This window comes from Cupressus sempervirens, chromosome 3 (assembly GCF_028749045.1).
Source record: "Cupressus sempervirens isolate cs-2001-9-10 chromosome 3, ASM2874904v1, whole genome shotgun sequence".
Taxonomy (NCBI): domain Eukaryota; kingdom Viridiplantae; phylum Streptophyta; class Pinopsida; order Cupressales; family Cupressaceae; genus Cupressus; species Cupressus sempervirens.
The window spans coordinates 561631920-561648838 of record NC_143120.1 but is presented as its reverse complement, the minus strand read 5'-3'; the positions used below and the strand labels follow the sequence as shown (position 1 = coordinate 561648838).

General features: G+C 36.3%; 1 protein-coding gene across 4 annotated transcripts in view; it reads right to left on the bottom strand.

Moving 5' to 3' along the window:
• Positions 1–8204: 8204 nt before the first annotated feature.
• The window catches only part of LOC149567659 (uncharacterized), a 49481-nt gene continuing 40766 nt past the window's right edge, over positions 8205–16919 (bottom strand). For 2 of the 4 annotated variants that reach the window (XM_089820914.1, XM_089820915.1), the window contains exons 2-3: positions 9157–10174; positions 8205–8972 (exon numbers count right to left, since the gene is read on the bottom strand). In XM_089820914.1, coding sequence (XP_089677040.1) covers positions 8486–8972; positions 9157–10148 — 1479 coding nt within the window. In that variant the 5' untranslated portion in view covers positions 10149–10174 and the 3' untranslated portion in view covers positions 8205–8485. The remainder of the gene's footprint in view (positions 8973–9156; positions 10175–16919) is intronic. The other 2 variants (XM_089820912.1, XM_089820913.1) reach the window with 1 other exon arrangement.

Sequence of the window (16919 nt, the reverse complement as noted above, 5' to 3'; positions counted from 1 at the left end):
CAATCATGTCGTTGGCACAATTGCATCATAAATATGGGTGACCTTATCATATAAACCATGGCCAATAATCTTCTCTCCTACCATTCATTACCCTTCATATCTATCATTTGTTGAGGTTTTAATTGGTCCAAGAAATCAAGAAAGATATTTCTCTTTTGGCATTATGTTTGGCCTAAATGGTGTCTCTAAGGCCACATTTTGAAAAATTAGAGCTTCCTTAGCAATAATTTGCTTAAAATGGATTCCCTCACAAAATCAACAATTCAGAACGAACTTCAGCTCAATTTCAGCAAATTCAAAGCCTAATTCGATCAATATTTTCCTTGCCAATTTGCAATAATTCACCAAACAAACACCATGAAATAACACAAAGATATGGAAAACCGTACTTACAAAATTTGTATCTCAAAATGACCCATATTTCACTCAATTTTCCACAGCTCCGGAACACATCAAGAATTACACTAGAAGGAGAATAACTGGAAAAACAGATTGAATTGGCCTTTTTGCCATCTGCAATAGCCACTTCAATGTTTGTTCTGTCATTAATTCATACGAGTGATAAAATGGTTGAAAAAGTTTTGAACCAAATTTTAAATCCAATTCGTTGATCTTGCCTAGGCTGGCCACATCTTACAATCCCGAATAGTCAATCTAACATTGACTATCATGCCTGCAAGTGGGCCCAAGTATCATCCAATGAGAAGTGACCACATCACACAGTGAGAAATGTCATCGCCTCAACCCTACTTTCCTTCAACCATCAACGACCGAGAAAATGTGGCAAGATCTCGTGATCCTGCAGTAGATAGAGATCATGTGAGATTGATAACGAGATCACAATGACAGTTGATCTTGCTTGCTAGTTATCAGTCAATCAAACTATGGACTTCATTAAACTTTGATCACCTTTTAGCATGGAACAAAAGATCTAATTTGATCATTATCCCCACGTGCAAAACTATGATGACTTCAGTTGCCCAATGATAACTTCAATATAATTAGCAACTGAGATTGAATTTCTTCATCAACCAATCATCTGACACCAATTGTCATCCACCTCGTCCTACCTTTTCAGTCATCTACTAGCCTAAGAAACATGGCAGCATCTCGTCATCATTGTATAGCTTCCATAGAAGGATTATGAGAATTGTTGATCTTGGATTTATCCGCTGATCAAACATAACTTACTTATCCTTCTGCTAAAATCCGAGCACCTTTTATGTCACTTTAAAACATCATTGTTCATTTCTGGCACATGTTGAAAGATGGGCATTTTAGTAGCTCGAGATTTAACGAGGATCACCAAATATAATATAAGGTATCAAATAATACCACAAACCAAACAATACAAGACAAATGGCAACTCACTATCTGCAATCAACTTGGTCCATAATGTGACATCATTATTGGATTGTGCATGAATCAAAACATGCCACATAGCCTATTGCTTCAAAAGATTAGGGGACCTACCTACATGACCACATGACCCTTAACTTTGGCTTTAAAACATAAAGCGAACCACTACGCTAGGACATAAAAAACAAGGACATGACACAAACATTAAAAAGGCGCCAACACTTAATACATAAAGTGCAAGGAACAGAGTAACAACCAAACATAAGAAGTTAGGATTTCTCTGCAGCAAAGCACTTTTAGACCACAAAACCCTAAACCCTAATTGACAAAAAGAAGAAAGACACTACAAACCACAAAGATATGACCTAAAAGCTTGTCAAATTATATAAAATTTGGACTGACAAATTTTCCACTAAATTACATAGGCTAACACCAAATTCAATTTAGTTACTAATAGCTTTGACCCTCTCTTCCATATAATTGACTACCCTCCATACAAGGCAATTTTCAGCCTCTATTAATGAGTTCTCTACCATTCAAATGCTAATAAGAAATACATTCTTAGTCGGTGAACAATTTATATTGGCAAAGAACCATGTAATGTCCCTTTTCTGGGACATTAGAAATATTGAAGTCTTATTTTATATAATGTTAAAATTGACTATGAGACATAGACTCAAATTATTAAAAGGTCAATTTAATGTTTTAAAGAGGGCAAAAGGTCAAGGAGGAATAAAACGAAATGCCGGGAGGAAGTTGAAGAGTCACAAGAGAATAGGACAAAAGCTTGAGGGGAGTCAAAGAGTCTTAGTTTGTGTTTTAAAAGGGAAAAGAGGCTCATTCTTGGGTATGCTTGATTTGTGATTCAGTTCAGTTCTCTCTTGTGAGAGTTTTCAGAAAGCTTCAGCTTTCAGCTAGTTTGAGGACATAGCCCCTTGTGCTAGCAAACAATGGATGCAAACCCATTGTCCCAAAAGACATCAATTCAAGTGCTTCATTCGCACTTATAAGTTCTTACTCTAGTATTCCAATCTGACTGCTAATCTGTATTTAAGATTAAGTTTATGTGCTGGTTACTGTGTTGCTATTGTATAATGCAATAACATGTTTACAGAGTTGTATGGATGTTTTCTGATTTTATCATTGTGGGTCTGTAATGCATTTTTATATGCCTAAAATCTTGAATATTATTCTGAAAGGAACTGGTTATTAACTTGTGGAGAATCTTTTGGTTTAATCATCATATTGTATTCCATTTGTTTTAATCTAAGTTTGAATATTATAATTAAGAAGAAACTGGTTAAACATCTATTGGATTTTGTACTAGATTCAATTGTGTTGGAATACATCTACAAAGTTTTAGTTCTGAATATATTGTTGAAAGAGAAATTCAATAAATATCCAGTTAGGGATATTTCAGTGGTATCAAAGCTAGTTTCCTACTAGCCTATGAAGTTATAACAAAGACAAATTTATGAAAAGCCAAATTTGCATATCTAAGTTCGATTTAAGAGGAACAATTGTTTTTCTAAAGGAACAGAACTAAGGAGCATTTGCTCCTGAGCTTTATATTTGCATCAGTCGTGAGCATTGAGGAAGCAATTCAAATCCTACTCTGTGGGTCTAGAAATATTTTTGGTGATCATGTTAATACAGAAGATTTATTTGTCTATATAAGTTCTTATTACTTTTCCCAAATTTTGGAAAATATATGGCAAATACCTTAGAATGGATTAACCTTCATCTCGTGGTGAGCATCCTTGTGGAGGCCGGATTTATTGAATGCTAATGGTTATGATATAGGTAGTGTTTATATGAAATTAATATAGGCTCAAACATTGGTCAGGCAAACGGAAGGATTGTCTGGAATTGAAGGTAGAGAGGGCTTGTTTTCCTCTTCAAGTCTTATCGAGAGGAGGCTTGCAAGTCATCGGAGGTCGATGCCCCTGAATATCAAAGGGAAGGCCGAACAACAATATTGAAATTATGATATTTCCTAAACCAAAGAGAATATATATATATATTTGGTGCACAGAAGCCTGCACTTCATAACCTTCTAAGTCCTCTCCAGTAGATATAGGAGATTCCTTGGATTCATTACTTATTGTGGATTTAATATCCTCTGTAAAGAGCTTATCACTTTTCTTTAAGTTGAGAAGCATGAGTAGTTTGGTAATCATCAAAGGAACCAAAGATGGCGTGCCTTGTTTATTTAGTGTATCTTCTCCACTAATTTCTGCATCTTGATCAATTATTGATGATAGAATCTCCATTGTGTCAGAAATTTGAATAGTCTCAAGAACTCCTGGAACAATTTGTTCTTCAGCATCATCATGTGCCTTTTCAAATTGAATCTCAGACAAAGAACCTTCATTTGTCCAACCTGTAGTGGTCACTAACTCTATGTCAGGATAGAAAGAAAAGGGTTCTTCTGGATGCCCTCATAATCTTCACACTATATTCCTCATCTACCAAATCGAAAGGAAAGAGTAGCTTTGGAGATCATGGAAAAACAATACATTAATATCATCAAGCTTCAGAACTTTTTGTTTGTTAGACTATATGGGAGGAAATTATTGCATGCTGAATCTTTTCATTATGGTTCTTCTGACGGGTCATATATCTTGGTAAAAAACTATTACGGTGGTAACTCAAGAATTGTGGGTCCGAAAGGAGTATCATTGTTCCGCAACAAAAGAGGTTGAAATGCCGAGGTAGTTGTAAAGACATTACATAATGTTCACCCTCCCATCCTTGGCATCGCTCACGCTGATTTTGGACTAGAGCGTTGCGAGAACTGAAGAGCTGGGGTGTTATGTAAGCAGATGAGTGTCGTAAATGTTTGAGAAAGAGATTCATGATAGACTCGAATATCTGACAAAAGATAGCATTAATATTTTGGAGTGGAAATGGTAATGTGAATGCAAGCGGAGCCGTTATAGACTACTATCAGGAGTTATTATGCCAATCTGATCATTATTCAACGTAACAGGAAATGTCGTGATTATCACATAAAGCCAAACGTATGAATCTTTGGTAACTACAGTAATTTTATGATATCACGTGGAAGAAGTTTTGAATCGCCTTCGTGTCATGCACTCATGGGTGGAAGACATTGGAGAAGAAGCTTCTACCATGGCGTATTTGGAAAAGTGTGGGTGATTACCATAAAGGATGGAAAAAGCCAGTGGCATGACTAAAACACTGCAAGGAAACTTCCAAAATAAATAATCAAGCTCCAACTGGCATTGACAAAGTTTTGGACAATAGTGAAGGCACAAACAGTCGGAAACGAAGCTTCCCATGCTCAACAAGGTTTAGTGCAGGAAGGCATAATAATTAATACCAATTATTGTTTCCCTAGTTCAAACAAATTGGTAGAGGCTCAAGATTCACAAATTGATTCTAGAAGTTCATATCATGCTAACTTTCCTTCAAAGGATATTTTACAAAAGTTTGAAAATTATCTTCAATTAGAGGAAGAAAAGGGCAGTCTTCACAGATACAATTGAAAGCAGTCTTCCATGGTAAAGGATCAATATCCTTATCATGTGCCAGGGTTGGAGAAGGACCATCATCAAGATTATAATGGAGAAACATCCTCAAAACTTTAAAAGGTTCATATAATTTGGAAGTTGGTAATAACAACTTTTCTGTAGCTCAAAACATGTGTTTTGAAAAATCAGATGATGGAAATCACAAAGAGAGGCTAGAGAATAATTTTGACAAAGATTTAGAGTTTAGACCAGCTAGGCATGCTAGCCCAAGCAAGTTCCAAAAGACTAATCTTATTTAGACTTCATTTGATTGCTATGGGCAATGTTACAATTACCCCAATGTTCCAAAGCGAGAATGTTACAATTACTCCAAGAGAATGCAAATACAAGAAGTTTCTTGCCAGGAAGTAATAATAATGTAAAGGAGATTAGAGATGGTAGCCTAGAAACTTGATGAATATAGATGATGTAATCCGAAACACAAACACATAAAAAGATATATGGAAAGGGCTGAATACTATGGACTGTGGGTGCCAAAATCAACGAGTTTAACAACAAAAATACTCAACATTTACAAGGAATATCAAAAACTTCCTAACCAAATTTAGAATGTTTTACCATTCAGTGATTACGTGGATTTTCATCTGGAGCAGCAAAATAAAATTAATGTGGTAAAAAGAAAGTACTTGGACGTGGTTCAGGATCTCCTTGCAAAAGACAAGCGCAAAGGCATGTATGAAGAATTTTCGGCTGACCAAACTCATCGAATAAACGATCCTAAAAAAGATCAGTTACCTTTGATTTGCAATTATCCCGTGATCATGTAGATATTTCTACGTTGGTGACGTGGAGATTAGTTTTGACAAGCACGCTGATGAGTGCGGTTGCACACGAGGTAATAGCAAATTGGACTCTTTGCATAATGAACCTTATATTTCTGGTGCGCATGACATGAATTCAGAGGAACATTCCAAGATGATATTGCAAGACAATGAACCGCCTCAACATGACAATAATTAAATGTATGCCTTTAAGGAATTAGACAAAGGTTAGTAATGACATGATTGTAGCATTGTTGGTACATTATGACGGCACTCACAAGATGGTTGAGGATATCTACAAGAAGGTTAAGAAGGGAGTGGAAGAAGATTGGCTTGTTTCTAATTTGCAAGTGAAACAACTCTTGAAACTATGAAATCAGATTATTTTTATTTGTTTTCCGACAGAGACAACATTCTTAAGGCTGCTGAAATAATGTTCATCAGCTGAATAAAGAAAGGAATGAGATTAAGGAGCTCAATAGAGAGCTTAAGGAAACCTAGGACGCATTAAATGATGCTCGGATTTCCCTTCAGGAAGCAGAAAATCAACTTAGGATCACGAATCACTCTCAGGAATAGAAGGATAACGAGAGGCAGGAATTTTTCCTAGGGGTAATTGATGAACTTGATAGCATTCAGCAGATGTATGCTTTGGATAGCTGCCCCAAGCAACCAAGTTCCAAAACTTCATAACACATTCAACTTATTGATAACCCCATGTTTGAAGTAGATGTTGATTGGATTTTCGATAATCCTCTTTTTGAGATAAACAAGGGCTCTCCTTTTTATTATAAAAAAGATGATTTTGATTTCCGAATATATGGGTCATAGGTTGAAAGTGGTGATTTGACTACGTTTGTGCATCATTGGGTCAGTCCATATAGGGTTCCTGATTTCACACCATACAGGAGTTGGTTGGATTATATACATCAACCTTTGGATAGTCTTTGGTGTTGGTTTGAGGAGAGTTATGTGTTGATCATGGGGAATGCTCTTTCAGCTTCATTCTTATTCATAGTAGCTATGTATTTAGAGATTCTCCAGATTAAAGATGACAATTTGGTATTTCTTACGCTCAATTTTTAAGCGACTTATTTATTACATCATCTCTGTAGGTCGGGTTGTCATCATCTACTAGGTTGTGCATAGTTCACTGATACATTTCTATCTTATTATATCGGCTAGTTATGGCAACAAATTTTGGGATCCAAGTGTTGATCATATGTATTTATGACTTGTTGAGGACCTTGTTGTAATTCTCCTTAGTTTGAGGTTGTGGATTCAGTGGTATCAATGATGATCAAAGTTGTTCTATTTACAGGTGTAGAGTTTTTTCAGAGATTATATGGTATCTAGGGATCCAGTTGAGAGAAAGATTGTAGAGTGACATCTTGTTTCATAGTGTGGCTGGAATTATTTTCAATTTGGACTACAGAGCTACCTGCAAACTCGTATGGGATCCTAGTACTGATTGCTTGAGGACAAGCAATTTTAGGAGGGGAGATTTGTAATGTCCTCTTTTTGGGACATTAGAAATATTGAAGTCTTATTTTATATAATGTTAAATTTGACTATGAGATGTAAACTCAAATTATTAAAAGGTCAATTTAATATTATAAAGAGGGCAAAAGGTCAACGAGGAATAAGACAAAATGCCAGGAGGAAGTTGAAGAGTCACAAGAGAATAAGACGAAAGCCTAAGGGGAGTCGAAGAGTCTTAGTTTGTGTTTTAAGAGGGAAAGAGGCTCATTCCTAGGTATGCTTGATTTATGATTCAATTCAGTTTTCTCTCGTGAGAGTTTTCATAGCTTCAACTTTCAACTAATTTGAGGACGTAGCCCCTCGTGCTAATAGATAGTAAACGCAAACACATTATCTCGGGAGACATCACTTCAAGTGTTTCATTTGCACTTACAAGTTCTTACTCTAGTATTCCAATCTGACTGTTAATCTATATTTAAGATTGGGTTTTTGTGTTGGTTATTGTGTTGTATAATGCAATAACATGTTTACGGAGTTGTATGGAAGTTTTCTGATTTTATCGTTGTGGGTCTGTAATACATTTCTATATGCCTAAAATCCTGAATATTTTCTGAAAAGAACTGGTTTATTAACTTGTGGAGAATCTTCTGATTTAATCATCGTTTTGTATTCCATTTGCCTAAATCTGAGTTTGAATATTATAATTAAGAAGAAGCTGGTTAAACATTTATTAGATTTTGTACTGGATTTGATTGTGCTAGAATACATCTGTAATGTTTTAGTTCTGAACATATTGTTGAAAGAGAAATTTAGTAAATATCCGGTTAGGGATATTTCAAACCAACTAAAACATTACAAATGAAACTCCGTGGGGACCCATTTACATTGTGCTAATGTGAGTATCCTTGTAACAATTTCATGGGAAAAAATCTATGGAACTACACTATCAAATTTCCAAGACGTTTGTTATTTTGGCAATCCTCCTACATTGATATGACAAATAATAGATAAGACTGAAACGTGACATAAACAATGTATAACACAGTTATTTAACTACACTGGAAGTTAGTTCCCTTGTATTCAAAAACTTCATTTCTAGATATGGGCAGCAAAGCAAATACCAAATTAGTTACATTACTGACAATGCATAAAATTAGTGTTGGGAATTAGTTACATTATAAGAGGCATCACATATAGAATTCACATTTAATCTCTTGCCACAACAGCCAGGAAAGTTTCCTCAATACCTTAGATGTCAATCTTCTTTCTATGTAAACTGACCAAAAAATTAACTGGCCGAGAATATTACTTTCCACAGGAAACCAATTAAAACATGGGTAACAACCATCCCATGCTCCACCCCAGAAACAGCCCGGCGCCAGCAAGACTTAGGCCCAATGCCACAGCCAGAGCCCATGTAATCATGCCATATTTTTGCTTCCCAACTTTGTGTCGTTTGTTACTGCTAGTTTTTGAAGCAACCCACTGTTGCTTCAATGGCATCAAAGGAAATAGTGGAAAAAGTGCTCTCAATTGATCCCAAGTTACAGATTGGTCTTTGGCTTTTATTTTCAGACACAATGTTTCTATCTGTAGTAGATGAAGCCACTGCCGATAAGCAAATAGATGAGATGCTTCCTTCAAGAAAAGTCGCAGGAGCTGATCCTTCTCCGAAAAGGCTCGTGCAGCTGCGATCTCAGCTTCTCTTGCTCTGGTCTGCGAATGACATAGTGCCTCTAATAATTGCGCCTTTTCCCATTCACTTTCAGAGCTCTGCCTACCTTCAGTCCAAGTCTTGATTGTACTGCCAGATCTGTAAGGAAAGACAATTCAATATGCTAAATAATGCAGTTTCATTTATGGTAACTTTTTTGCAGTAACTAACTAACTAAATCCTTACCATCGTAGAAATAAAAAGAGTCTTCTAGATATCTTGAATTAGGATATCCAGATTAAATTTTCAGAAAGTCCCATTGAGCTTCAGTAAGCATCATTACCTAGGAGCTCTATCACCAGCACTTGGAGAAGAATAATGAAATTCACTAGACAACAAAGGCACCGAATCCATGTTTCCAGAGTCTGAAAACGGGGATGTTTGGTTGCTTATGTTTAAAGTTGAGGCTGATACATTGTGTTGTATGGCCTTCAATTTCTCCTGACAATGAACCCTGGGCTCAGAAACCACACTATAACATAATTCATCCAAACTTAACAAAGGAACTTTTCTTATTTGCATGGATTGAGGTGGAGGAAGATCGCAATTCTCGATATGCTCTGACGACTTTTGTGCAACTAGTGTGGCCAATTCATTCTCATCTGCAGTGCGCCACCAGAGACCACCATTACAGCGCGATCTGGATGGTGTCATGTCATAGGCATATTTCTCATATCCCTCTAAGATTGCAAGATCTTCCATCTGTACAATGTTCTTGTCAGAATCTTCACAAGATTTATGACCTTCCCTGGGTTCTTCAGTATCGTATGAATTGTTTGCCCCAATACCCTTATCATCCACAGTTCTGAATGCAATATTTTGATTTTTCAAAACACTATCTTCTCTTTTTAAATCATGTGAAGTAGAATCATCTAAAATAGAATATTCATGTTCATCAGCATTTCCTGGTCTATCAGGAACAGAATTGAAAGTTCTAGGAAGCTCAAAATTCATTTCAATGTAGCCTGGTTGATACTTTTTATCTTTAAGATTCTCACACATAAAATCTCTCTGGTTTCCAAAACTAGGCTGCCACTGTAGCCACCATCTTGTTTCAGGAGACATGTTCATATATGAATTCCAACTGTTGGGTAATTGAGCTGAAGTAGGATGATCAATTCCATTTCCACTATCACAATGAAATGAATCACACAGAGATTTTGATGAAGCTGCACCAGGACAGCAGGCAAACTTTGGAGCTCTTTTTGCATCTTCCTGCATGAAACAGCGATTTGCAGTTCGCTGCCAAGCAGCCCTTGCTTCAGCTGCAGCCATTATATCATCGATGAATTTATGACCTGCTACAATACACAGATTATTTTATTATTTGATTACCAACTTTAGCAAGAAGTCATATTCAAGACCACCTGCCATATATCATATTTGTAAGTTTCTAAGCATGGAAAAGGAGAAGTAGCGAACAGCGACTGAACATAAATAGAATGGTATAACTAAGACCTTTGTTCATTCAGTGTTCTTTATAACCTAGATGATAACATACAGTTCTCTAGTATGCAACATGAGATGGTTACATATACAACTGTTCTTACACAAATTATTCACATGAACAAATTAATGAAACTATGTTACTTTTTTAGTCAAAAAGTGCAATTCTCAGAAGTCATCTTTTATCCATTCCCTTGGTGCATCTTCATCCCTTTCAACATGTTTGTTATGGATTCTGTAAAACTGGAAACTGAAACCTAGGTGACTCCCATCTCTTATAAAATCCAAAAGGTTTTCTGCTCAGGTAACCTTTTTATCAGAAATAATCTAACAAAAACAGACGTAATTATAAAAATTCATAAAATTCAAGCATGCTTGTGCATCTACAGATTCATCCATCTTTAACTTTTACTAGACTGAGAACATGGAAGATAAAAATAATTATCATCATCGAACTATTTCTTCTGTTTTTCGTTTTTGAAGTGATGTTTTAACCCACATCATGGTATAACTTTTACTGCAAATTCTTGGTAACCTGCTTGTCAACTCTATCCATAAATATTAAAAGCATATGGCTAATATAATGAGAGAAATTCAGCTCAAGGGTTAAAGAATCCATACAACCATCAGCAGAAGCAGACCACAAGATTTACCCTGAGAAACTCTTACAGGTGAAACCACAGCAAACAATACCACCACTCTGATTATATTAATAACAAGTTCACAATACAGAAAAGAATTTACCCTGAGAAACTTTTACAGGTGAAAACCCAGCAAACAATACCACCACTCTGATTATATTAATAATAAGTTCACAGTACAGAAAAGAAATGAATCTGTTGTTGGAGATCTTCAAACCAGTGTCAGAAGCGACTCTGACAGCATTTATATACCCATCAATCCCAGATATTGGATTTGTAGGCAAAAAGCAACTAGTAAACCACAAGCCATTTGCAAAATCATGGGCTCAAATCATCAATGGCAATTCATGGGACAAATTGAATCAATTGGACCGATGCACCCAACACCACCCTAAACATGGAATACAACTCCCAAAAATGATCTTGACCCCTGATCAAGTGGGTTAGCTAGTCAACCCAATCACTCCATTTTGAATCATTGATTCTCTTACAAATTCTTACACAGCTATATTTAATCAGTCAAAGATGTTCCACCTAATCAATTTGTATCTCAATATCAATGCTCTCTCACAACAATCAAAATACACAATGAACTATTTTACATGACATAGATCTACATAGGCTTACAAGCCGTACAACCTAACCTAACAATCTCCTATTTCTTTAGTACATGCAAATGAAAATAAGCAAAAAATTATAAATAAATTAGTCTAATAGCTAAGGGCCAATCTACACAAACAGTAGTTCTCAGCACACACCTCCTTCCTACAAGAATCTGTAACATTCATTGAAATGCCCGTCCAATCTGCACAAACAGTACTTCTCAGTGCTCACCAGCTTCATCAATGAATCTAACACATTCATTGAAATACCCACCTTCTAAACCATCATACTATTATCCTCCACTATGTCACTAACAAAATGGCATCGTACATTAATGTACTTTTTGGCAAGTGAAAAATAGAGCAATCAACACTTTGACTATCACAATCAATCTTCACTATATCATATCTTATGGTAACATCTAAACATGACCTTTAAGCCACATTGTCTCCTTACAAGTGTGAGCAGCTTCATGTACTTGTTTCTCCTAGTTGAAAGAGCAACTGTAATGCACAGCAGCCAGAGGGAAAAAAGAACTCTCAGATTCAAATTGTAAACTTACTCCTAAACCAGTGACTAGCAGAAGAAGAACACTTTCAAATTCAATTTTAATCTTGCTCGGAAACCACAAACCATTTATTTATTTCTCAGCAAACTCCCCCTCTCCTCTACAAGCTTAGAGGTACCATATTTATATTAAAATATACAACCTCCAAAATCCACAAAATCTGGAAAAACTGGAAAAACTTACTAAAATTGTAAAATCACTAGTTATCTAAATCTTATCAAACTAAAATAAAGATTAAAACAGTTCGGAAGGATTATCTTGTACAACTCCAATTTTGGTGATTGGTTGCTTCCGCATCAGAATCCCGAGGAACAAAAGAATTGTTCATGGGCTCCTGTCCATGATGTCCTCAATATTAATTTCATACTTGAATAGATCTGACCCTGTCATCCATGTGGAATCTTCATATGGATGCCCTTTCTATTTGACCAGGTATTTTAGATGTTCCCTACCTCTTGTTTTCATTATGACATTCGTGTCCAAGATTGACTCAAGTTGCTTTGGCATGGCTTTTGGCAATTGTTTCTCCCATTCAATGACCTGTTCTTTAACTGCTTCAGGATCCTGGATGGTTTGTTTCCCATCCTTATAAGGGTATAGGTCTGACACATTAAATATAGGAGAAATCCCAATGCAATTGGGAAGCTCGATCTCATATGCATTGCTCGAGAACTTTTGTAGAACTCTACAAGGACAAATTTTCTTTGCTTTCAGCTTATTATATTCTCCTCTTGGAAATCTTTCTCTTCTTAGATGAGCTAGAACCATATCCCCAACATTAAAATTGACTTCTTTCCTTTTCATATCAGCTCTCCTTTTGTACTTAATGGTACTTTCCTCGAGTTTCCTTTTTGCTTGTTCATGCATATCTTGGATTGCACTAGCAAAATCTTCTCCATAAGCACTTCTGATTTCCAGTGGACCCAAATTCCTTAACTCATACACTCCTCTAGGATGCATACCATAAATGATTTGGAAATGGCTCATAAATGTACTTCTTTTAGGAGAATCATTGTATGCAAACTCTGCTTGCACAAGCACTAAGTTCCATTGTTTTGGATGCATAATATCCAAGCTCCCCAAGATGTTACCAAGGCTTCTATTGACCACTTCAGTTTGACCATCAGTCTAAGGATGGTAAGCTAAGCTGAAACTCAAAGTAGTTCCTAATTTCTTCCATAGGGTCCTCCAATAGTGTCCTACAAATTTACTGTCTCGATCACAGACAATACTCCTAGGAAGTCCATGTAGTTTAAATATTAGTAGCATCACTTGTTTTGGTACATTGAATGAAATGAGCCACTCAAGAAACCTACAAACTACTACAAATATTGAATCATGTCCTTTATGTGTTCTAGGTAGACCAATCACAAAGTCCATACTGACTGAATCCCATGGCCTATTTGGGATTGGTAGCAGTTGATACAAACCCGCATTCTGGCTGCTTCCTTTGGCATGTTGACATACTTTACACCTCTCCATGAACTTTTTAACGTCATTGCGCATACTTGGTCAATAATAATGGAAACTTGACTAAGTCAGTGTCTTGTTTTATCCAAAATGCCCTACTAAGCTTCCACTATGTTTCTCCTTTAATAGATTCTCTCTCATGGAACTTCTTGGAATGCAAAGTTGGTTGCCTTTGAATAGTAGACCCTCTTGTATCATGTATTCCATCCAAGGACTTCAATCGCCACTCAGGGGATTTAAACAACATTCATATGCTTCTTTGAAGTCCCTATGTTCTTTGTACATCTCCTTCAAGTCGTCAAATCCCAATATAATTACTTGAGATTCTTGCAAGATCAAACTCCTCTTGCTTAATGAATCTTCCACTTTATTAGATTGACCACTCTTGTGTTTATGACAAAAGTAAAACTTTGCAAAAATTCAATCCATTTGATGTGTCTTTGATTCAACTTATATTGACTATTGATAAATTGCAAAGCCTGATTGTCAGTAAACAAAACAAATTCCTTAGGCATGAGATAGTGCCTCCATTTCTTTAGTTTGTATAATGGAATAGAACTCTTGATCATATGTTGAGTATCTCTTCTTTGCATCATTAAGCTTTTCACTGAAGTAAGCAATGGGCTTTCCATCTTGACAAAGCACAACACCTATAGCAGTCCCATTGGCATCACACTCAACTTGAAAAGGCTTATTAAAATCAGACAAAAGACAAGATAGGTTCCTTTATAATTTTCTTTTCAAGCATATGAAAGCTCTCATCGGCCTCTCCTGTCCACTAGAATGCCTTTTTATCTCCCTTAATGGTAACTACTATTGGAGCACAAATCCCACTAAAATTCCTTATGAATTTTCTATAGAAACTGGCCAACCCATGAAAACTTCTTACCACAAAGATGTTCTTGGGTTTAGGCCATTCAATGATTGCCTTTATCTTGTCCCTGTCCATCTTTAGTCGCTGTGAGATAACAAATCCTAGGTAAACCAATTTCGTCTTCAAGAAAGAACACTCTTTGAGATTGATTAGTAGCTTTTCCTCATACAATTTGTTTAATACCATCCTTAAATGTTTCAAATGTTCTTCCTTTGAACTACTATATACCAAGATGTCATCCAAGTAAACTATGACAAACTTACATGCAAAATCTTTAAGAACCTCATTCATATGATGCATAAAAGTGCTTGGAACATTGGATAAACCAAATGGCATAACTAGCCATTCATCGAGACCATGGTTTGTCTTGAAGGTTGTCTTCCACTCATCACCTTCCCTTATTCTAATATGATGGTAGACACTTATTCAAGTCTATTTTAGAGAAATACTTAGCCTCACTAAAAAAATCCAATAAATCATCAATCGTTGATAAAGAGAACCTATACCTGATGGTGATCTTGTTGATTGCTCTGGAATCTATGCACATTCTCTAGCTCCCATCCTTCTTAGGACTCAAAACAGTTGAAACTGCATAAGGGCTTAAACTTTCCCTTATCAATCCTTTCTCCAACAATTCTTGCACTTTTTGCTTGACCTCTTCATTCTCCCTTGGTGTCATCCTATAGGCATCTTTATTTGGAAGATTTTCTCCTAGAATCAAGTCTATGTGATGGCTAATACTCCTTGATGGAGGTTAAACATTAGGAAGATCATCCACTACTATATTTTTATATTCTCTTAACATCATCTTGAATTTCTTCAAGAAAATCAATTATCTTTGTCCTAGTAACTTCACTTTTAAGCTTTCCAATCAAGCAAAGTTGACCTCTTCCTTCTTAATTTGGTGTAGAAATTGCTTACCATCCATTAGCATCATTCTAGAGCCTGGCTCAACAACATGTTCTTCCTTCAGGGGTGTAAGAATGTGTTTCTTCCCATCTTTCTCGAAAGTGTAGGTATTGTCTCGCCCATCATGCATAGCCTTTCTATCATATTGCCAAGGTCTTCCAAGCAAAATGTGGCATACGTCCATGGGTATAACATCACAGACAATCTGATCTTTGTAAGTCCCTATTTGTAAATCTACTTTACACTGTTCATTAACCAAGAGTTGATATCCTTTTTGCAACCATGATACTTTATGAGTAGGTAGGATGTGTTACCTTTTTCAAGCCTAGTTTCTCCACCATCTCTAATGAAACTAGATTATCTATACTCCCGCTATCTATGATGACTTTGCAACATTTTCCTCCACTCTTGCATGTTGTTCTGAATAAATGTTTTCTTTGAGGTGGTTCTATTACCCCTCCTTGTTGGGTTTGAGTAACACCCTTTTTACTAAGCGTGATTCACAAACTTCAAGTTCATCATTGTATGCTATAGGCTCCTATACCTCTTGTTCCTCTTCACCTTCAACAATGTGTGCGCTCCTTTGTCTCATGGTGGGATTTTCTAGACACTCATAAGATCTATGTTTGTTACATTTAAAACATTTTCTAAAAAATCCTCTACCTCTACCTCTTGAATAAGGCCTTCCTCTAAAAGAATCATTACCTTGATATGTTTGTTCTTGTTGTTGTGAGTTATTAGCTTCTTTTTGCGCTTTCCATTGTCCTCTACCACTTTGTGATACTCTCCCTCTAAAACTTCCCTCTTAAGCTTTGTGTTTGTTTCCTAGATAATTTCTCTCCGGCTTTAAGTGCATACTGGTATGCTTCCTCCACTGTTTTAGGACAGAAAAGGTTAATTTCATCTTGAATATTATATTTCAACCCATTGAGAAATCTACCCACTTTTTCAACATCATCTCCAATGTGACCACCTCTAATGGTCAACTTATAAAATTCTTCTGTGTAATCTTTAACTGATGTCATTTTGTCTAAGATTTTGTAATTTCTTCAAAAGATTAAGCTGATAATCTTTGGGCAAGAATTTACATTTTAGTTTAGCCAACATTCTGTCCCAACTATTGATCTTAGCCCTTTCTTGCTGCATCCTTTCATGTTGCACTCCATCCCACCAGAGGGATGCATGACCCTTCAATTGGGTTACCACAAATTTCACTTTCTTGTCATTGGCAACATTTTTCTGCATCCTTTCATGTTGCACTCCATCCCACCATAGGGATGCATGACCCTTCAATTGGGTTACTGCAAATTTCACTCTCTTGTCATTGGCAACATTTTTCATATTCAAAGTACTTGTTCATTGCACTGATCCAATCAGTCAGCTCCTCAGCATCTAGACTGCCTTCATATATAGGCACTTCTATAATGATTCTTGTTTCACCTCCTTCGTCGTCTTCCTCTTCTCCTTGAGGTCGTGCCTCTTCATCACTGACATCACCTATGTCAGCTCCTCTTCTTTGTGCAAGTTCCATAGCT